This window comes from Zosterops lateralis (assembly GCF_965231275.1).
Source record: "Zosterops lateralis genome assembly, chromosome: 5".
NCBI lineage: Eukaryota > Metazoa > Chordata > Aves > Passeriformes > Zosteropidae > Zosterops > Zosterops lateralis.
This window is the reverse complement of record NC_139766.1, coordinates 44,937,697-44,960,622: the sequence shown is the minus strand read 5'-3', so window position 1 is coordinate 44,960,622 and position 22,926 is coordinate 44,937,697. Positions and strand designations below refer to the sequence as shown.

At 43.7% G+C, this 22,926-nt stretch overlaps 2 protein-coding genes across 6 annotated transcripts in view; both read left to right on the top strand.

Annotated features, from left to right (window-relative positions):
* The window catches only part of MFHAS1 (multifunctional ROCO family signaling regulator 1), a gene marked incomplete at its 5' end in the record, with an annotated part of 34,946 nt that extends 25,105 nt beyond the window's left edge, over positions 1–9,841 (top strand). The window contains 4 exons of one of the 4 annotated variants that reach the window (XM_083861348.1): positions 4,052–4,178; positions 5,692–6,131; positions 6,657–6,785; positions 7,638–9,841. In XM_083861348.1, coding sequence (XP_083717474.1) covers positions 4,052–4,178; positions 5,692–5,695 — 131 coding nt within the window. In that variant the 3' untranslated portion in view covers positions 5,696–6,131; positions 6,657–6,785; positions 7,638–9,841. Of the gene's footprint in view, positions 1–4,051; positions 4,208–5,691; positions 6,133–6,656; positions 6,786–7,637 lie in introns of those variants that run through there. The other 3 variants (XM_083861345.1, XM_083861346.1, XM_083861347.1) reach the window with 3 other exon arrangements.
* Positions 9,842–11,650: 1,809 nt separating this feature from the next.
* On the top strand, positions 11,651–22,081 carry ERI1 (exoribonuclease 1). Of its 2 annotated transcripts, none has more exons than XM_083861827.1 (7): positions 11,651–11,758; positions 12,432–12,607; positions 14,695–14,905; positions 16,227–16,310; positions 16,963–17,072; positions 18,163–18,277; positions 19,481–22,081. In XM_083861827.1, the coding sequence occupies exons 1-7, from the start codon at positions 11,684–11,686 to the stop codon at positions 19,721–19,723; spliced, it is 1,014 nt and encodes a 337-aa protein (XP_083717953.1). In that variant the 5' UTR covers positions 11,651–11,683; the 3' UTR covers positions 19,724–22,081. The 2 variants fall into 2 exon arrangements, with proteins under 2 accessions (XP_083717953.1, XP_083717954.1); XM_083861828.1 differs by having other exon boundaries at positions 11,660–11,758; positions 12,437–12,607.
* Positions 22,082–22,926: the final 845 nt, after the last annotated feature.

Sequence of the window (22,926 nt, the reverse complement as noted above, 5' to 3'; positions counted from 1 at the left end):
CCCAGGAGCTCTGAGGGACAAGAGATGGCATGACAGTCAGAGTAGAGTATCTCATCCGTATGCCCTTGCAGCAGATTCTTGATACATGAATGGGGAACCTTGGGCTGCTTAGCACAGCCACTCCAGTGGGAACTGCATGAAGGCAAGTGATCTAGGTGGGATTTTCTTCCTGCATGCAAAACCTTCCTCTATGTTAGGCAGCCAAGTAGGCTTACAGCTGGCCTTGTCTGGCTGCCAGCATGGAGTAACCAAACACTCCTACAAGTACTCGCTTTTCTTGCTGTCAGCCTCTCTCCTAGCTCTCTGATTTGTCACGGCTATCTGGCATTTCACGGGTATTTTCTAAAGGCCAGTGAAGTGTGCTTTGCAGCATGCATGGTTTGATCACTGGCATGAGCTTTGAGTGAGCCTGTGCCTGTGTCTATTCTAGGTAAAACAGTGGCAGTGAAGAATATCTTGCTGACATAGAAGTAACTGCCTCAGGTGAGCTGGCTAATGCTGAAAGGAAACAGGCCTTTCTAGTAGAGTGCTGGGAAAGGGTAAAAGTTTGTTCCTGCCTTTCCCTGGGAATGCCCATGTGCATTTCTTTTAGCACATTTCTTTTAAATGGTGTGGGCAGCATGACTCACTCAGCCCATCAGGGGAGTTTACAAACCAACTTACAGCAGCAGCCAAACTGACCATGGTAGTTTCATGACAGGGTCTTGGTTTTTGTCTCAACCTTAACTTGCTGTGCAACACATTTTACCAAATTGTGGAGACCAATTTCTGTGCCAAAGCACCAGAAGGGTGGCCATGGGACAGATACAACTTTTCTGCATCATTTGTGCCATTGCAAATGAGAGGCAGCAAGGGAGCATCTTCTCAAGCACTTGCTTAACCAGGCTTGGTGGGTGCCTCTGCTAACAACTGATCTGAGATTTAGATGCATTTAAACATCAGGCCTTGGTCATCAAATACCCAGCATTAAAGTGCCTTTAGGAACAGGGCTCATGCTCTTAAATCAGATGAATAATCTTAGTAATGTAAATTTGTCTACTGAAAAATGAAGTTGTTCTTCACACGCTTGACTGTCATAGTCTTAAGCCTTAAGACAAAGTAGTTGGAGTTTTGGTTAAAACATTAACTTCTAACCTAACTTCTGTGGAAGTTAACATCAAAACTAAGTCCATGTTAAAACTAGGACAAGCTTTGTGTTTGTGTATGTGCTACTGCAGGCAACCTTTCACAGAGGGCAGGCAGAACTGAGGTTTGCAGTAAAATTTGTGAAATGCTCACAGAGGAATGTGCAAAATACAGCCTGTACATAGGGGTAGAACAAGTACTATAGACACCAGGTGCTACATTTAAACTGCATTTAAACTTAACAATTAAAGCAAGTAAACATCTCCCCATGCCAGACACTTAGCTTTTCCTTTTGTATCAATCCGTCCAGTACCTGACTGGATCTCCTCTTTCCCACTCTGCTGTGGCTCCGAAGACTTTTACTACTAATTTCCTTCAGTTTGCATAATTTTTGAATAGAAATGCAAGGTTTCTGAAACCTCCAAGAGATTCTGGGCCTGGAGAGTTGTATCCAAGCAGGGTGTCACAATGTTAGTTTTTTAGAGCATACATTACATTGCACATTGCAATGGGATTTGCACTGGCTTTTATTCAGTAGTGATATGAGGTGTAATTTAGATAGTTATACCTAGTTTAATATTGTGATGAGTTTGTGCAGCAAAGATGACCATTTTGCAATGAGAAGGGGATTAAAACAGTAGAGTAAAGCAGCAAGACATCTTTTAGCTGAAAGGGAGAAGAATAGTAAGGATACATAGGTGACCTTCTGTCCACTTAGTGCATGATATGTCTTAAGGAGAAATTGTAAGAAAAATCTTTCTTGGGAGCAGCATGTATGTCAGCGGGAAATGGGAGTGGGGCTGGAAGAGATTCAGTTGGGGTTGGGTACAGGGTAAGGTAAGCTTTATCCCAGAGACAGCCTACAGGGGAAGGTAAAGCCATGAAAAAAAAGGAAGGTGAGTGAAGAGCCGTGGCAAGAGTTTTGCCTGCAAATCAGACATCTATTTTACCCTACAGCAATCTCCTCTGCATAAGAAATCACCATCTAAGTATTTCTGAAGTGGGAAGGTGGAAATAGGGATGAAGGCTCAAGCAGGCAGACCAGTCTTATTGCACTCCTCTGATTTAAGACCTAATGGATATTAGCCCTGTCTTTAAGTGCATAATGGTGCACTGGTTTTGTGACTCATCTTTCAGAGATGATGCTTTCAGTACAGTTATCGATACTGCAGTTTGGAAGTCACCCTGGGGTTGGAAACCTGGGAGTTGTTGGGAGATGGAGCCCTGTGATGTACATGCTTGATGGGTGCAATGCTGCTTTCAAAGTATGACAGCTCATTTAATTGAAGACGCTGCCCTGCAGACTTAACTTTGAATTGCAAATGCCATCACATTTCTTCTGGTTTGGAAGACACATCTTCCTCACTTACAAGCTGCTCTGCCAGTTCAGGTTTGAGTTGTAGGTGTGAGGTGAGGAGAGATACTCAAACCAAATGTGAATTCAGACTGCAGACCATGGGAGCAAACTGGAATTGCTGGCCCTACAAGTGAGGTATCTCTCAAGCGGAACTTGCATATGCCTTGTCAAGCCCTCCTCTCTGTTTTCACAATGTGAAATTATGTGCTGTTTCCTGAAACTGAGAAGAGAAGCAGTGTGAGAAGAGGGAAGCAGCATTTGTAGGGCTTCATGCCCCATGATGGGGCTGCCTGTTGTGCTATTGCTGTACAAGCTGAGCAGTACTTTGAAGTGTGATTTCTTTTCTGTTTTTCCTGGGGTGCCCAGCAATAGCCACTAGACAGAAGGAGACATTTTCTGATGTTCTTTAACAGTAGAGGAATTTATTGCAAGTGCATTTAAAAATAGAGGAGCCCAAGGACCATCTGTCCTGGAGTGTTTCAGTGGAAGTGGGAACAGCTCGCAGTGGCTGCTTGATTGATGGGTCCAGAGGGTTTTGTGTAGACCTGTGGCTGCAGCCCACTTACAGCTGGCCTACCTCTGTAAAGAAAGCCACTGATCAAGCCACTTGTGACCTGGTGCCCCTGCCTTGGGTAGGTCTGTTCGGCACCCATGCAAGTGGACTCAGAAGAATTAAGCCCTTGCTGGTCATCCCATATTGCCTTTGAGAGCAGACCCTACCTCCCAGACAGGTATCAAGAGTGTTTCTGGTGCTGTTGGGTGTCTAAGCTGCAGCTGGACTACTGGACTACTCTGAGGAGATAGCACGTTGATGGCTGGGGGATCTGCCTTGCTGGGGCCAGTCATGTGTGGAATGGAGCCAGGAGGACGTTTGATTTGCTCTGAGCAAGCTGTTGGGGAAGTGTTTCCCAGGATTGGGCACATCTCAGCAACTGGCTTTCCCCTCTCACTGTGCTGACCTGTGTCTTGCCCTGAACTACATTCTGCAAGGGTGCCAGCAGTGAGGAGCTGCCAACTTGGCACTTGAACAGTGGAGCTGACGCAATTTATTTCACAGAGGGATACCAGGCGGTGTGAGAGCCCCCCACTGCCACTGATTCAATACAGAGCTGGTATAGCCTCCATTATGGAAGAGCTGACAGCTGGGAACTGGGATTTGCATGCTTAGCAGAGTATAGCATAGCCAAGGGTCCTGACAGGATGCAGCAGCAGTCCCATGGCAGTTGTGGCAAATGCACCCAGGGAGAGAGGCATTAGGGAGTCTTCCATCTAGATGCTCTGAATCCCTAAGGAGCTCTGAAGGCTGTGTGCAGTGATTTAAAGCAGAGACTGGAAAGGTGGCAGATGTTCTGTGTGTGGGGAGCAGCATGTCTCCAAGTGTACTCAGGACACTCACCATGGTTACATGTATGGGACCTGCTTGCATTGCAGGACCAGTAAACCCTCTTGCAGTGCTCACCTGTGTCACTCATGGATGCTAACCTGGTATGGGGGAGAGGAGGGGCATGCTAAAAGCAAAAATTGCCTTGCTGATGCTTAAAAGTTTTCATTGTTTTCTTTTATTCACAGGAGAACTGCTGAGTCAGCCGAGACCAGAGGGCCTGACGGAGATCATCTGTCCCAAGAACGGCAGCGAGCGAGTTAATGTTGCCTTGGTTTACCCCCCCACTCCTACTGTGATCAGCCCTTGTTCCAAGTGAGACCAGAATGCAGACCTATTCCCTTGTCAGTAGACACCAGAAATCCTACGTAAAACATGCCCTCACTAAGCACTCCTTTCTGGAAGGCAGCAGCTCCAGAGCCTGGGGACTGTTCTAATTATTTGTGACTAGAGACAGTCCACTCAGAAGATAAAAAGTACAGTGAAATGGGCTGAGGTGTTCTCTGAGCTGTGTTATGGCAGATGCAAGACACACATTGGATAGGACAGATCAGGAGATAATGCAGTCATAGGTGGGTTTAGGTACAATAGGACCCCAGGAGATTTCTGTACACCCCCTTCTCAAGCAAGACCACTCTGACAGGCAGGTCAGGTTCTTTGGGACCTTGTATAGGTGAGAGTGTCATCCTTGGATGACAAGGATGGAGGTACTAATACCTCTCCAGATTTTATTCTGGGACAGAACTTTTATTTTCTGAGTCTCCTTTTATTATGTGAGTCTCACTTTTTTTTTTTTTTTTTTTTTTTTTTTTTTTTTTTTTTTTTTTTTTTTGGCTTTCATTGCCATAAGATGCGTTTAAGATGGCTTGTGTTTAATATGATCTCCACCAGATCCCAAGCCAGCAGGACTCCAGGCTATGGTGGTGCATGGGGTTCTCCTGTTGTAGGAGTAGAGTTATACACTTGTCCTTGTTGAATTTTACAGTACTGTTGTTGGTCCAGTCCTCCAACTTGGTGAGGTCCCCCTGGACAGGAGCCCTTCCCTCTTGTATATCTATAGTCTATATGTACTTCACAGAGTAAGAATGTGCTTGGAAAACAGAGCTGTATTGTGGTGGGAAAAAATGTGGAACAACACTCACAAAAGCAGGCAATGGCTTGGCTTTTTGATGCATGGGTTTTCCAGAAAAACAAATTCTGCTGTGGTCTGTTCTAATTGGCACAAGGGAATTTGGTAGAGGGCTTAGAGGAGCAGCTGAGTGTCTTGCTGGTGTCTGCTGCTGTGCTGTATGTGAATGCCTGTTACTTCCACTTCACTGTCTTGACAGTAGCTTTAGATGGTGTCCTCTCCATTCAATACCCTCCCATTCTGAAATACCACTCCCATTCGAGAATAGCTTCAGTGATGGGTGGTTGTTGAGCGGTATGTGAAGGTGAGGTTGAAGTGCTCACCTGGGGCATAAAACAAAGCTGCTCTGATACTGAGCCACAGCTCACTACTGCCTGTTCATTTGGTTCTCCTGTGTGTGTGTACTTGGCACAGCATGTTTCTAACCTGCAGGTGCCATTTTTGTTGTACTGTGCTGTCAGGCTATGCCTCCTATCCTCATTGTCCTCTAGCCTGCCTTCCACGTCTGTTAACTGTGTCCCAGTTTCAGAGTCACTCTGCTGACAGGAAACTGGTGTTCTGAAAAAAAACCTGTGTTACTTTTACTTTACTTCACACTCCCTATTTAGAAGCCTAGAGAAAATTGTGTGTCTTAGGTTGTTCGTCTCAAGCACTATGTACCCTGCTATATTAATTTTTCTTTATCCTTTCCTCTTCCAGATAAACTGTCAGTGCTGGTGCCAAAGGTTTTCCACCAGGCAGAACATGGCTGATGCTCTGCAGTGCTCCCATCTTTCCAGTTGTGGAGTTGATGCTGACAGGGATCAATGGGACTTTGGACTTTGGACCCTGAAAGAAATGCTGTGGGGCAGGGGCAGCTCCCAGGTGGGGGCCTCATGGCTGGAGTGGATGAAGTCATCCGGAGGTTGGGGATGACAAGGCATGAAGGAAAATAATTGCTGCAGATGGCAGGGCTGCTGGCCAGAGGGAAAGCACTGGGGATAGGTTTCTGTGGACCCATTGATCGCGTGTTGAAAACCCATTTGGATCTCATGATGAATGTAAAAATGTTCTTGGTATACCATTTAATTCAGACCTGCTTGGAGGAAAGTCTCTTGAAACGAGCTGTAGCGGGATTCCCTGGATTTGTTCCTGGACAAGTGAGTTTTGTGGCAGTTGGCCAAGGCTTTGCCGGGGAGTGGGTTGGTATTGTGAAGCCTTTAAAATTGCTCCACCACAAAACAGTTGGCTGTGTCCCATGCAGCAATCTTGAGTGGAGGCTGGCAGAGAAGCAGGCTGGGAAATGTTTCCTGCCCTGTGCGTTCACATATGTTGTGCCATGAAGTGGTGAGGATGTGCTGTGATCATGCAGGGACAAAAGCAGGGCAGTCAGTGTGCCTCTGGCACATGCTATTTCTTATCTCTAGTGTTACCACTATCCCTGAACAGCTGCTGCTCTGCCATGTCTGGATGCTCTGTTACTGCCATTGTGATACTCTCCATGCATTGTGTCCACTAGAACACTAAAAATCTAGATCTTGGTCGTCCTCCTAGGAAAGCCACCCAGGCATCTTCATGCAGAGATCTGGTGAAGCAGTGTGTGGCTGTGTGGTACAAACTGGTTCTGATCCCCTTGGGCTGACCCTGGCAGCCATGCTTAATGAGCAACCATTTTCCCTCTCCAGATGTGGAAAAGGCCAGGCTGAGCACTGGTACCAAAGTTCTGGTTGCTCCCCCAGCTGTGTGGCCTTGAGGACTTCTAAGATGTTGCTACTAGTTTGTGCCCTGCAGCTGAGCCCTGGTAACAGTGCTGTGTGAGTCCTGCTCCATGCAAATATTTACTTAGTGTAAATCAGTAAGAGGCAGGCATTTCCAGAGCAAGGATCCCTTCATCAGATGCTGGGGGAAGTCTGAGAGATAAAGGACTTAAAATACTTGTGTTAATTTATGTACAGCTCTTAACTCTTTGGGCTGTGACAACAGACCTGAGATGGGTGGTACAAGTTAGCAGGCAGTGCCCAATAGGATGTGAGCTGGCCAGACCTGCAACCACTGCAAGACAGTGATGTGTCCTGTTGAGACCTGCTGCTGTTGCACAGATGATATTCCCCTCATTTCTGATCCTTCAAATGTCAGCCTCATGTGCAAGGCTGTAAATCTTCCCATTGGCAAGAACTTAATGCTGGGAAAGGAGGGCAGAATCCACTCCAGCAAGAGATCCAGAGGCCATGTAGAAGAAATCAAGCCATGTACCTTACTTCAGGGGGAAAAGCTACCAAGTAAAAGCTGGCAGCTCAGTCAGCTTCCTTTCCCTTCAGGGTATCGTTCCAGCTTGGGAGGATAGCTTGGGCTCAGATTTTATGTGTTGACCTGCTACCTCTGGCAATGAACCTTCTTACATCAGCGAGAATCATTAATTGATTGTGCTTCTGTGTTGCTGTGAATAATTGTCCACAGAATTGTCTGTGGTGGCTGGAGGAGGTGAAAGGGAGGTGAGATCTTTGAATGGTGCTCAGGAATAAACTCCCTTGTCCTGAGTCTTGCTGCCCATGAAATGTGCCTGGTACAGGCAGAACTTGTATTAGAGCATTCCCTACTGTCACCTCCTGTGCTGGGCAGCCTTCTCCTGTTTTGCTGCTACTCACCTCTCTTTCCGTTCTCCATAGGAAGAAACTAGCGATTTGTTGCTGTGAAGTTGCGTGGAAACCACATTGTAAAGAAACCACAAACTGGAATCCTTTTCCAGCCGGAGGCCTGTTTCCCAGTGTGCCCATCTGGTCTGGGATGCGTGAGGATTGAAGGAGTGAGAGGACAAAGCAGACGTCTTACAGCCTGCTCCTTGGGACCGCAGTCCCCCTGCCTGGGTGTGCCACCTCCCTGGGAGCATTCCCTGGCCTTTGCAGGCACTCAGGCTGCTGCTGTGCACTGAAGCCGTGATGCCAAGGAGTGTGGCAGTATGGAGATCAATCTAGTTGGGTCTATTAAATACGAAACAGTGATTGCTCATTCACCCACTGTTTAGTAACTGATGTAACTGTGTTTTCATCCGAATTTTTTTAATATGCAAAAGCCATTTAATTTTCTATGCAGTTCAGAAACATCTCCCCTTTGCAGTTGCCAGGTGAGAGATCCATGCAGGAGAACCAAACCAAGCAGCTCATAGTACTTTGTCACTGTCTTTTAAGGATGCACCCTGGGATCCTCATACAGTGTCCCTTTGCTGGGCTTCTGCCTCAGACCCCACTTAATATCCCTGAGCCCCAGGGATGAGGGCCCTGTATTTTTGAAGGATCTGTCATTTCTTATGAATCAAGCCACGAGGAAAGAGGGCTTGAATGCAGTGCCCTAACAGCAGATATCTGAGTTCAGAATATGTATTGCGTTCCTGTTGTTGTCCCTGCTTGAAGAGTTACCAAACTGTTAGAAATTACTAAGGCCTCTGTGAGCACTCTGCAGCCTTTACTGAAGGTGTATTATAAAGAGGTCAGAAAGGACTGGGGCATCAGCTGTCACCCTGTGGAGCTGACAATGAATTTAACTCCTTTGGAATAGGAGGAGAATCTCCTGGCAATCTCCTAGATGCCTACTACACTCAAGACAATTGTACTGGTTTTGCTTATTGGTTTGCAGACTCCTTGCTTGACCGAGTTTTGATTTCCTGTTGAAACTGGTTCAGACAGGTTTGGAAGCAGAACTAGTGAGCTGCTTTGCACTCCAGGACTTTCAGCAGCTGGAAGATGTCCTGGAGTACCTTGTGTTACGGTCTGAAGCAAAATCTGGGATTCAAACCTGCATCCGTCCAAATGAAACTCCCAGGATAGCAGCTTTGCCTTCTTCTGGTCTATGTAATGTGAGGAATTGCATGTCCCTAAGCAGCATACAAATATCTAGAGGTGAGTGAGAGTGAGTCCAAAGGGTGATGCTGCACATCTAGGGCATTTTAGGGGTTACAGGAGTACTTGGAGACTTCTGGCAGCTGCAGAGGGCCCTGGGTGATGGGACACCTCTGTTTTAACTGTGATATAAGCAAAAAGGTCAGAGAAGTAAGATTGTTTCCAGTCTGCCACAAGGCCAGAATGCCTTTGACTAGTCTTCTTTCATGGCAGTGCCGTTCTTTCTGCATTGTCTCTGCTCTGAGCTTGGGGGATCCAGCTTTAAAAAGTTAAACTGAAATAAAGCCTAGCTTGGGATTTACCCTGCCTTATGGTCTCTCAGATCAGATGGAAGAGACTGGGGGCTGCAGAAGCATGGGTCATCTCCCTTGCAGCATCCCCCACGCCACAGTCTCTTGGTGGTTGTAAAAACTCAGCAGTATATTTGGGTGCTGCTTTCCCAGGAACTCAAGATGTGCTTGGCTGTGCTGTAGCACTGGAGTTTATGTGGGGTCCCTGTTCTCTTCCCCATTGTACCTCTGAGGCAGTTAAAGCCTCAAAGCAATTGAGGCTCCTCATGTGAGGAGTTGGATATGGTTGTGTCAAAGGGAACTGCGAATGTTATTTAGGAGCTCACTAAGTGAGATGAAAATCCACTGGCTCACTCCTGTAGAGCCAGATCGCGGAGCTCAGTTCCTCTCGCGTCCTTTGGATAGGATCTTGGGCTGGCATCCTTGGAACAGCAGTGCCAGGAGGTGGAGATGCTGCACTGCAGTAAGCACAAGAAGAGGCAAGCAAGTGGGCCTCAGTGTAGCACTCATCACACGCTTCATGGCTCATTCATGGACTGTAATTGCAGGTATTCATATAATCTACATCACTGGGCAGGACTCTGCGCACACACACACACACACATGCATGCCCAGACATACACACACCACACCCACACTTGCCCACACATCCTCGACAAAATGACTGAAAATAAAAGTGATCTCAATCTCCAGGAGAGTTCTGGCTCTGTGATTTGTTTTTCTTCTTGCAGTGCCTCCTTGGGCGTCTAGGCTGTGGAAGGGTCTGCACCTAGTTGTAGATCTGTGCTGTAACAAAGTCACGAAGAAATTTGCCATTGAGTGAACCTGAGCATGGAGCCCTTATTTAATATCTATGCCCACTCTAGCAAGGCAGGTGATTTCTGGAGAAATCACCTTTCCCCACTACCATTTAAGTTATTTTATGGGTTTGTGAGGCCAGCTCAGTGGTTCTCATTGGTACCATGTCGTTTGCATTCGTGGAAAGCTTGGTTTCCTGCTCATGTTCAGAGCAGGTTTCGGAGGCAGAGTAGTAAGGCAGGAAGTCCCCTGCTTGGCAGCAGGGGCATTTGTGGCAGCACCAGGAGAGTGAATTAAAAATGGGAGCAAATCCCTTCCCACTGCAGCAGTTTAACCCCCTCTGGCAACTAAGCATCATCACAACTGCTCACTCACCACCACCTCCTGGTGAGAAGGAAAATAGGAAAAAAAATTAAAACTCATGGGTTAAAAGCAGTTTAATCATGGAAGCACAGTAAATATAATAATAATAATAGTAATTGCAATGAAAGAGAGAGGAATAAAACCCAAGAAAGATGTGATGCAGAATACAGTTCCTCACCACTCACTGACTGATTCCCAGCCCCTCCCCAGTGATGGGGAATGAGCATCAGCAGCTTCCTGTCAGCTCCTCCTCCCCTTCATTTACATAATGGGCACAATGTTCCATGGTATGGAATATTCCTTTGGCCAGTTCAGGTCAGCTGTCCTGACTCTGCTTCCTCCCAGCTTGTGGACCTTTTCACTGGCAGAGCAAGAGAAACTGAAAGGCCTTGACTTAGAGTGAGCACTACTGAGCAACAACCAAATCATCAGTGTATTCTCCACAATATTCGCATGCTAAATCCAAAAAATACAGCACTGCAGCAGCACGTAGCCCCAAGCACTTGTGTGTGAGATCACTCGGTGTGGAGAAGATAAAATGGACCTCTGTGGCACACCCACTGAGAATGACAAGTGCTGCACAGCAGGGCTACTGGGGGGATGTCAGCATCTGCAAGGGGATGCTGGTGTGCCAGAGTGAGACAGAAAGCCCGGCTGCGGGTGGGTGCTGGGGCCACAACAGGGAAGAGAGAAGATTCTGGGCTCTTTAGTGACTGGCAGATGTGGAGGTCTTGGTATGGTTGCATTAGTTGGGTGCCAGTACACATGGGCCTCCATCACTAGGGATACTGGACTGCATTCCAGGACTGGGGGAAGCACCAGCTGAGAACAAACTGACCTGTAATGCACAGAGAGGCTTCACCACTTTGCCTTCACCTCCTGGCCAAGAAGATCCAGAGAGCTTTACACGTCCTGTGCCACCCGCTTCACCCTGCTTGTTGACTGTGGATTAAGGCATATGGGGAACAGCAGGTACGGCAAATTCCCTGGCAGGAAGGGAGTCAACTGCATCCTTCTGGTGGCTGTGGCCTGGTACCCAACGCGCCACGGGTGTCCAGATCCGTGTTTCAGGCGGCTCTGTGGAGAGAGCTCCCGGGGAGCTGCGGTGACCCCAAACCCCGGGGGAATGCTGAGCAGAAGCCCAGCACGGCTGGGGCGGCGGTGCTGCTGCAGAGGGGCCGGGCCGAGGGCTGGCGGGGCAGCCGGGGTGGGGCGGCCCGGGCACGCCTGGCACAAACCCACCGCAGTGTCTGATCCCAGAGGGGAAGGCCTGGAGCCGCAGGAGCGCCGCTGCTCCGCCCAGGGGCGGGCCCCGCGCTCTCCCGCCCCCGCCGGGCCGCCGTCCCCGCCGCGGTTCCCGCCGCCGCCATGGAGGAGCAGAAAGAGAACCGCCCGCAGGCCGCCCGGGACGAGGAGGCGGCTGTTCCCGCAGCCTGCCCGCCGGTGAGTGCGTGGGGCGGCGGCGGTGGCGGTGCGGCCCGGCCCGGCCCGGCCCTGCTGTTCTGGGCCCAGGCCGCGGCCCTGCTGCTCGCCCGCCTGTTCCCCTGCCTGCCCGCCTGCCTCGGGCCTGGGCCCGGCCCGGCCCTGCCCTGCCCTGCCCTGCCCGGCCCTGCCCTGCCCTGCCCTGCCCCAGCCCCACGAAGGCCACAAGCAGCACTCGGGAGCCCAAGTTCCCGCAGTTTTTCCTCTGGGTTTATCACTTTGCTTATCTCGCACCTATTGGGCAGCGTGTCCCAGCCAGTGTGGGTTCTGGTTGATTCGGTCGTCGAGAGAAATCTCGCTGCTTTGCTTGTTTGCCTGTTTGCACCAGAGAACTCTTTCTGTTGCTATTGGGATGCGTATTCAAGTTTTGTCACCAAGAGCTGCTCTTCGACGTGGCTCAAGACACGTACATTAGTGTCCCTTTATTCTGTTTGTTTCTGTTTAGGAAAACAGTGTTTCAAAGCAGGCTTGAGTATTGATTCTGTCACTTGTCTATAAACTAGTTCGTTCAGTTTGAGCACAAGTGTTAACAGTGTTTATTGCTTTATTGCTTCTGCTGCCAAAACAAATGTGAAATGCTCAAACATCTTGTTTTGACCTTCTTGAATGACTTCCTGGTTTCTTTTTCTTCTAGGGTAGACAGCACTGTAGGAACAGTGATCAAGAAACTAAAGACAAAACCTCAGCTGCCAGTTCAAACGACTTCAGTGATCCAATCTACAAAGAAATTGCTATAACCAATGGCTGTATCAACAGAATGACCAGAGAAGAGCTCAGAAGTAAACTGGCAGAGTTCAAGCTTGAAACCAGGTTATTTGTAAAAATATTTACTTTTCTTTGAGAGTAATAGAGTCATGAAGGATGATTATTTTAAAGTTTAAAAACTCAGCACAAAGTGAAAAGCAGACACAACACCAGACACCAGTTTTTTATGTGCAGTCTTGTTGCAGCTTTTGTTGTAGAATTAATGCATGCTGCTTGTGTGTGCCATCTCAACTGGCAACCCAGAGGCGAAAGAATACAGAACTCTAAGGTACTTCTCATCACTTTTTGGTCAAGGGGGAAAGAAGACCTGCAGTGGTTTTCAGGTAGTGCTGCAGAACTTCATCATATTGCAACATCTGAACATCCATATTTTTATTTACTGTATCAGTACAGATCTGATACTTGCTACAAACTCTGGTGATGGGGCTCAGGATTTAGTCAGTGCAGAGGACAAGTACCTTTAGGTGGAGAGTTTGCTACTCTGAATACATGTGCTAGAAAAATGTGAAAAAATGAATGTATTATAAACTGGATTTTTGCTCACTGGGGCGGAGGCAAAGGAGTATAGTGTGGTTCCTGCTGTACTGGAAATGATCTGCAAGACTCCAATAATTCTGTGGCCAGGCAAACTTGAGATATTGTAAAGAAGGTCAGTTGAGAAAAATAAAAGTGTGTTGTTTCTGTAGGCAGCAGGAATGAGGAAGTAGTGGTGGGGAGTTGGTTGGTTAAATTAATTTAGTGCCTCATGAGGAAAAAGTCTTACCATTACTTGAGAAAAAAATTGGTAAAACATTAGATTTCTATAGCTGTTCAGTAGTTGCTCTGATTTAAAAATTGAAAGCAGAATTCAAATAGTATATGATGTATTTGTGGCCTTCTCTTAGGTTGTAAGTTTTCTATATGCATTTTTTAATTTAGTTGTAAATGCTGAAAGCTTAAAATTTCTCTTTTAGCCAAGCTAGGCTTCTTTTGTCAATATATTCAAGTGAAGTCAGAATATGTCTTATCTGTAAACAGTGCATCAGTTCTAATATAGAGGATTGAGCAGATTACCACACACCATCCTTTCCTTTGAGGTTATTGTGATAGTCAGTAGTTTCCTATTTTCAACTTTTTTAATAAGTTTGGTGAAGAAAGAGGCAATTTCCCCTTCCATCAGCTCCCATACTGTCTCAGCTTTTAACGAACTGGTCATTGACTTAAACTAGATCAATAAAGCAGAGTGAAGAAGAGTTATCTCTGGAGAAGCAGCTGATGTTCTCAAATGCATGTTTACTAGTTTGATTTCAGTTGTTCTTTGTGGATCAGTGGGCTGCTTTTCTGATAATACCACTTGCTACATGTATCTCTTCTGTGATTTCATTTGCATTGGATAATTTCGAAAATAACTTTCTTGGAAGGGTAAATTATTCTCATTTATTCAGCTCTGGTGTGTTACATGGCGGTTCTGGCATTTGCACTCGTATATTATAATGTTTGTATTAAAAGGACACAGTAAGTAACTCTAATCACTTTCCATATGAATTTATTTATATCCACAAACGTCCTGAAAAGCAGAATCTTGACCAGGAGGTTTTTCTGAAAACTGAAATCTCAAAATACTTTGAGTTACTCAAGCTCAATTCTAAATTTAAAGTGAGAAAAATGTAAAATGTGGACATTTAAGATGGATTCTGTGTTATCTATACCACTGATGCAGAAAGGCCTCAGGCATGAATCACTTCAGAGGGCACAGGGGAATACAGGTGAAGCAGGACTTCTTCCAGGGCCAGAGGTCAGCCAGGAATAATCTACAAAGCCTTGATCTTTGGAAGAGCTTTGGATTCTGAGTCTTGCTGAAGTAGAAGTGTCTGCAGAGTGTCTCTGGGCCATGCTTCTCAGTCTGTCCCTGGTATTGTATTGTGGGGGGTGTCACAGCCTCTGCATTATCCCAGAAAATGGGATATAATGTAGTGTAGATAATGGGGATAATGCTCCTCTATGATAAAGTGGAATTCAGACTTCACAACTGCTGGAGTTCAAAGTGAGATTAACAAGTGTTGAAATTTCAAATGTCAAATATAGCTTCAGATTTACAACAGGGAAATAATTAAACAAGAGTGCAATCTTTGTCACTTTCCCTATTTCTTTAGAGGAGTGAAAGATGTACTGAAAAAGAGATTGAAAAACTATTACAAGAAACAGAAGCTGATGCAGAAGGAACACATTAGTGGAGACAGCTGCTATGACTACATCTGTGTTGTTGACTTTGAAGCAACATGTGAAGAAGGAAACCCTCCTGAATTTGTACATGAAATAATTGAATTTCCTATTGTCTTGGTAAACACACGTACCCTGGAAATAGTAAGTGATCTAATGGCTGTCTTGGTATGCTATTCTTTAAAGTAACTTGTTTGCATCATAAAGTCTAGATTAGTTTTTAAGTAGATGTTGAACTTCATTAAAAATAGCATACTTTTTTATCATAAGGACTTATCCTCTGTGCCTCTTAGGTACAAACAAAACTTTCTCTTCTGAAAGCATTTTCCAAATGATCATCCAAGTGGATCATTCCCCTGCTGTTGACTCCCTCTACTGATACCTCAGTTGTCCATGTATGTTCCCACCTGCCCTTTCTTTCCCTGCTTTGAGGCCCACAAGTCTATTTTTAGCCTCAAGGGCTTCATTATAATCAAAAATGATCCATTTCTATGGGCCTGTGTGAGGCAATCTAGAAGATACTAATGCAGAGGTCTAGAAAGGGAGGTTGAGTAAACTCCAGTTCTTGTCAGGCTTAGCTGTTTACACATTGTACCCAACAGACTAACAGCTCTGTAACCTGATTTTAAACATACTTAGGAGGCATTTAGTAGCTTCAAGTGCCCTGTTCCAGTACAACGTTCTTTTAGGATAAACTACCTGCTGCTTAACTGAAATTGAGTGACCCACTGAAACAGAGGATCTGCACACACCTCTGACTAATGGTTCATTTATGAAGAACTCTTAATGGGTAGAGGATTTTAATTGTGGTGCTACAATAAAGTATAGCTGCATGTATGACTTAAGTGAAGAAAAAGGATGATGCAGATTACCAGGATTGTTTTTATTGCTATAAGAGTGGTTTTTGTTGTCTGTCTAAAAGGTTTTGTGTAACAGCTGGGATTTGAGGCTTTCTTTTTTCCATGAAACTTGCCTGTAGTTTTCACTCTTGTATTGCTCAGCTTCCTAGAGTGAGATTTTGTTTGTCTCTGCCTGGCTGGCATCCAGAGGTGTAGGACTTGCCTGAAGCTTCTGAGGTGTGCTTGCCTTGAATTGCAGGTGAACCTTTAGAGATACCACCTAAAAAACACAAGGCTTTGCTCATTGCTATCACTTCGTTTTCCTTACTCTCACTCTTCTTTTCCCAAATCCTCTGCTTTTTTGCAGTCTGTCCTTTTTCCCTCTTAAATCCACATTCCCACTCTTGGGTGCCTACTGGCTGAGAGGAAAGCCATGTTCTGGGTGGAAAGATACCTGTCCCATTAGGAATCTGATGATGACCCATCAGGAGGCTCATACTGGCTCAGGAGGTGCATCCTTTCTAGGGCCTGCAGCAGAACAAGAAGCTGTGGTTGCAGGCAAGCCAGTTGTCTTCAAGTGGGCTGCACAGTGTGCTGCAGCTGAGTGATTGATTCTCCTGTTACAGGAGGATACTTTTCAGCAATATGTGAAGCCAGAGATTAATCCCAAGCTTTCAGACTTCTGCATCAATCTGACAGGAATAACCCAGGTAATTTGCACTTTGTTTCTTCAGGAAGAAAAGGGATATGGTGTTGATGTTTTAAGACTAGTAACCTTAAATGGTAGTCTTTTATGGTTATTTTTCTGTAAGGCCTATTCTCTTAATCCTTGTTTTTTTCCCTTTCCCAATTAACACAGAGTTGATTTCACTAAATTTGTCATTTTGTGGGGAAAAGTATTCTTATTTTAATTCATGTGGAGAAATTTAATCTTTAGTAGAGCAAAGCACCTTTTGAACTGCATCAGTTCCTCTCCTATGATTTTTATTCTGAAGAGTTTAGCGTCTTAGGATGGCAATGGCTTGTGATAAGTGACTTAAGAAGGAGTCTGGGAAACAACCTCAAAGGTTTTAATCCAAGTTCAGCTGCTGACTGACCTTGTTACCTTTACAGAAGCTATTAGGAGGTTGGCTCTTGTAGCAGTGCTTTTGTGGTGCTATTTTTTCAGTTTAGAAAAACCTGTCCAGTCATTTGTTCATGTGTAATCTGATTTTGTAAAGATTTTGATAAAGCAAAATTTTTAATTGCCCATATACCAATACACTTTATACACTTAATGCTGAGGGGATTTTTTTTTCTGAAAAAATGTTTCTTACTTTGTTGGTTTTTGTTTTTGTTTTGTTTTGTTTCTTGTTCTCTAAGGACATTGTTGATAAAGCTGATGTTTTTCCTCAAGTTCTGCAGAATGTCATAGAGTGGATGAGACAACGAGAACTGGGAACAAAGTACAGCTATTCCATGTTGACTGATGGGTATGTCCTTATGCAGCCTTCAGCACACCCTAAAACTGCAAAACCGTGTTTAACATTTGTGAGAGCATTGCTAAAGATGGATCAGGATACTGCCATTTTGCTGGTTTTATTTTAATTGGAGCTTTTGGTAAAATTGGTAACGCTGCACTGAACTATTCAAAATGAAGCTGAAATCCATCAGATGGCGCTGTTTCTTTCCTAGTGGACTGCGTGCAGCAGAGTGATGCTGAAGACTTTTTACTTTGTTGTTGCTGTAGTTCCCTGCTTATATCTAGCACATAATACCTGAAAATAACACTCTGCAATTTTTAATTTTTAACCTGTAATTACATTGCTATCTTTGGAAGCAACAGTAAATTAAAAAAAAAAAAAAAAAGCTAAAGCAAAGTGGTTGCAAGACTGGTTATATTACTGGGCCTAAATGTCTCTGGAATTCTCCTCCAGAGGAATCCCCTCAGTGAAATTCCTTAAGGAAAATAGGTGTGTTGAAATCTGTGTTGTATAGGTGAGATTGCATAGACAGCTAGAAGAGATGGGGGAAAAATACTTTACTTTAGCTTGCAGCTTACAAACTTGTTGGGGTGGTTCCCTTTAGGAAGGCAGGCTGCTAAATAAATAGGATTATAATTTCTGCATATTTTCATAGAGATCTGGTTTCTCGTAAAACTAGGTGCAGTCTAGTTTCAATAGCCTACCTGAAGTAGAGAAATAAATGCATGCCCAAATAACCAGGAAGATTTAAGGTGTCACTTGCTTCCCCGAGGGCTGTGTAAGCATCTAATTTATTGGCAGTTTTCAGTGTTGATGTGGTAGGTGGTGTAGTTGGTGTACTATTTTTTGTCTTAACCATGTGGACCTGAAACCATCCTGGTGAAAGTCTTGTTCCTGTCATTATTTTTTTCCCCATGATTAACAAATTCATATCAAAAAATTCTTTACCATGACTATAGCAAATGAGCTTTTCCTTCCTTTTTTCCTGTTTTTCTTCTACTGATCACCAGAGACAAGACACCTTTTAGTTCTACAACTGTGCAGTATGTAGAACACAGGATTTTATATGACTGATGTTTTCCTCTTTTGACTTTCTAAGATCTTGGGATATGAGTAAATTTTTGAACATCCAGTGCCGTATTAGCCGTATCAAATACCCTTCTTTTGCCAAAAAGTGGATCAATATTCGCAAATCATATGGGAACTTCTACAAGGTTTGTACAAATTGCTCTTTCTCTTACGGGAAAAATTGGTTAAAAACTCTAGAATGTCTTGTTATCTCTTGTTATCTCTACTTGTGTAGTATAAAATTATAGTACTTAAACAAGTTGCCTGGTGCCTGATTTTCAAATGTGTTTCATGTGCAGATCTCACTTCACTGATTGAAGATCACATAATCTGCATTTTGATTTTAATCTTGTTTTTAAGAGTCAGGTTGTGCTTCTTAAAGGATTGTCTAAAATTGTTATACCGGTCCTCTTAGATTGAGTGTATCTATCTTGAAGTAGTTCAGCTGAAAAGACTGTCTTGATTTTTCGATTATTTTGTCCTGTTTTCATGCAATACACTGCAAAACTAATTTGCACCACTATCCTCCTATAATCTTGACTATTGACATTGTAATGGGGACAGAGAAAGATTAGGATGTATCTACAGTGGAATCAGTCAAGAGAAATGAAATACTGACTTTAGTGCTGGGCCTTATTGCTGCTTTCTGTCAGATTACCATAAAAATTTGAGTTATTGGAGATTCTAGCAAATTCCCAATCAGCCTACACTAAAATACTTTTTTTGAAAGGGATTTCAGCCTAGCTAATGGTCTTACTTTGAAGAGCTTTTTCATACTAAATGTAATCTCTAGATAAAAGAGAGATTGACATTTAATAAGGGAAGGGCTTTGCTTTGATCTGGGCAGATATTACAGGGTTGCTGTAGGTGTTGCTGATTAGATCCTGTGAAGGTTGAAGGCATTCAGGAGCTTGGTGTCAGTGAGAATCAGGAGCCTGGTGCTTCATGAATCACTTAGAATTTAAAAGGAAAACCAAACTCAGATTCCCTCTTCAATGCCGCTGTGGATGATAATTTGTTTTTTATAAAGATGGTTAAACTTATCTAGGCCATGGCTTCCACTCTTGTCAGCACAAGTGTATCTTGAGCTGGTGCTGGTGAGAGGCCCTTGACATGATCCCAGGTCTAGACAAACTCCTGTTGACTATGTCTCCTCTGTAAAAACGAGCATGTCTGTCTCACTAAGGTGCTTTGAAGTTAAATGGTTAGTGATCTGACAGAAGGCAACATGAAAGTAATATGTGACTTAAGTAGGTTTAAAATCTGCATGTGTTTCTGCTGCCCTGTGTTAGATTTAAAAGACTCGGTACTAAACCTAATCCTTGAATGTTACTCTCTTTCTCCATCAGGTTCCTAGAAACCAGACCAAGCTGACAATCATGCTTGAAAATCTGGGCATGAATTATGATGGGAGACCTCACAGTGGACTTGATGACTCTAAAAACATTGCAAGGATAGCTATAAGAATGCTGCAGGATGGCTGTGACCTGCGGGTGAATGAGAGAATTCACGGTGGACAGCTGATGTCAGTCTCCTCCTCAGTCCCCATAGAGGGAGCCCCTGCTCCACAGATGCCTCGCTACAGAAACTAGCAGTTCAGGGTTCTGCCGCAGGAGCTGCCCTCAAATACCCGCTAAAGACTCCAGAGCTTATTAAATGGCCACCTCTGTCAGCTTGTCTGCCGTGCAGAATCCTACAGCACCTTAACTAATCATCTCTGTTGAAATAAAGAGGAGCGTGGAAGCTGTTTATTCTTTGAAGCCTATTACAGCAATTTCTTTTTGTACTGATGACTTTCGTTGTTTCCAACTTTGCTAGCAGCGAGGTTGATATCTGGAATCCAGACAAAGTGTTAAGCTTTTAAGAAGATGTAATTTGAACACCTGCTAAGAGGGATTGGGCCTGTGTGCTTCTGTTCCACCCCAGCCTGTGGGCAGTATTTGTTCATTGTGATGTACTGCAATGATATCTACTATCTGCTTATTCATTGCACACAAATAAGCCATTCCTGGAAGAACTGAAAGAGCAGTGGTTGGTTGGGCTGGCCCTTCCTGATGAGGCACTCTGCTAAGGGTTCCTACCAATTTTTTAGTTTTTTACAAAGTCTAAGAGAAATGGGAACACTTTCATCAGTTCTAAAGCAGTAGAGGAATACTCTGTTGTTTGGGGTTCTTCTTTAAGGGATATTTTTGTCTGCTTCCCCATCAAATGGAAGAGCTGGGTGTTGAATAAAAATTTCATGAATGTGGTATGATGGTATTTTTCTAAGCTGTGTTTCAAAAAGAAAATGTTCTTCAGATTTTCACTTTAAGGAACCCATTTCTCATTCCTGCAAAGATGCCCTTCATTTAACTGGTTATATTACTGGGCCTAAATGTCTCTGGAATTCCCCTCCAGAGGAATCCCCTCAGTGAAATTCCTTAAGGAAAATAGGTGCATTGAAATCTCTGTTGTATAGGTGAGATTGCACAGACAGTGATTTCAAACACCATCAGCCATTTGGTCTCAAAAGTGAGCGAACTATAACTAAGTTCAAAACGTGCCAGGTTGTCAAAATTTCATGCTCTGTGATTATTACATAAAACAGGAAACTTCTCATTCATGGCTAAAGACGTGTTCAGCTATTTTTGGTGTCTTCCTGTGCTTCTGCCACCACGAAGCTATGCCTTTATTACAAAATCTAACACTGGAAGATAAATATAATTTTATTATTAAAGGCCACAGCTAATTACTAGCAACTTCTGCTTTCTCCTCAGGCTTCAGATTAGACGATATTCAAAAGAGGTCAGAGTATTAATTTGCTTTGTCTCCATGGGCTGTTACAAAGTGCACCATTAATGTGATCAACTTGGCATTAGAATGGCTTGTTCTGAAAAGTGGAATAATGTATTTTAGTTGCTCTTAATTGAAAAAAAAATAAATTCTATCCCTGTATTACAATTCGCCCTTTTTACCACCTACATTCAGGACACAAAATAACCAATTAATAAACTTTGTTAAGAACACTGGCTGTTTAACTAATCAAACTCCTCCCAGCCCTGCTTTGCTCTTCAGACTGTTAAACCACATCAATGGAGCTCTGAAAACTGCCATTTGAAATTCGTGCAGGAGGGGGAAGTATTAGTCAATTCTCAGTTGCTTCATATGATTTCTTTCTTGAGTCACAGATTTGGACAGTCATAACTGCTTCAGAATGATTTTTTTTTGCTTTTGGTTTGGTTGGGGGTTTTTTTCCCTGAAAGCAGATAGTTGTTCTGTTGTAGTGTTTTGTTGAACTTTACAGTTACTTTTCATTTTGTAGCTGTACTTGATGGATTTTCACTAGGTAAAATACAAATCTCTGATATGCTTTCTCCCAAAATACCATTTTTCTGTCAGCTCATATTGTACAAATTCTTATATATGTGCTTTTCACTGCAGCAACTGCAGTATCCTCTCTTTCTGAAGTACTATGGTAATTTACTTTTTTTGTGTCTGAGTTACTGTTGTGCAAGTTTCTGTGACGAAATTGAGTCTAGTTCAGCAGATCTCCTCTGGGCATGGTGGCAGCCAGAGACTTTATCACTAGTCTTTATTTACAGGTCTGGAACCAGACTCACAGTCAGATGAGAAACTTTTATTTGTTACAGATTATACTACAGGTTGCATAAGAGCTGTTGTAATTGAACATCATTTATTTTAAGTACAGAGTTGTTTATTTTTGCTAAGTAAGTTCAAAAAGATATTTTGAGATAAGGGTTAAATAATAATTGTTTTCCGTTTACTGCTTAAGTAGGTTGGGATGTTTTTTATCAGTGAGCCACAGAAATCAGTAGAATCATTCCAGATACTAATTTATCTGTTGAATTAATATCAAACTGTAAGTGATAAGTATTTTCACAGAATATTTGGTTCTGTGATTTTGAGATTAAGTGAATTTTAACAATGTTTGCTGATTTGTTTGAAATGTAAAAAAACTTATTAAAATAATTTCATATTTTTAAACATGTCAGATACTGAATTTGGTCTGTAAAGAATGGGATGATTTCAGCAGTCTTGGGGGTCTTGGCATCAGCTCAGTTCATGATTTGTCTTCTCTAGTGGAGCAGCAACATTGCCATAGCTGGGTGGCTTAAATCCCATGCATGTGACTAGTTCACAACACTCAGTAATGAGATAAATTTTCCTGGATACCTCATACCACAGGGGAAGGAGGCACTGGGAAGAAAATGGTTTGGTGATTTTACTAGTGAATGTTCAGCCAAACTGTTTCTTCAGGTTGATCTCATTTGTTCATCCAAAGAAGCTTGCTGAGAGCACCTGCTGTAATGAATATTTTAATTTATTAGAGGAGTCTTCTCATGCTGGAAAAATTAATTGACAACTATATAAAAAACAATCCAGTCTCATTTTTATGCAGAAAAAACCCATGCAGACATTGATTGCTTTGTTGATTGAGGTAGAGGCTTTGTTCTGTTGTTGCTTTTTATTTCACATTTTGGGAGCTGTACTTGAGCAATTCTACTACTACTGCAGACAGCATTTGTGGAACAGTAGCCACTTTAAACAAAGGGATTACAGACTAATTTCAACATGAGAGCTTTCAAGTAGATTTCTTAATACATATTTATATGAACATGAGAGGGATTCACGGAATCTTGGGGTTATTTTAGGAAAAAAAGGTTTCTCAGACAGGTTAGAGCAATAGCCTGTCTGTCTCAGTGAGCAAATGGGAAAGAAAGGTACAACAGTTCATAGCCTCTCATTAACTCCTTGTGAGGTGTGGCTATGGGGGCCAGCCACTCCCAGCAGGTCA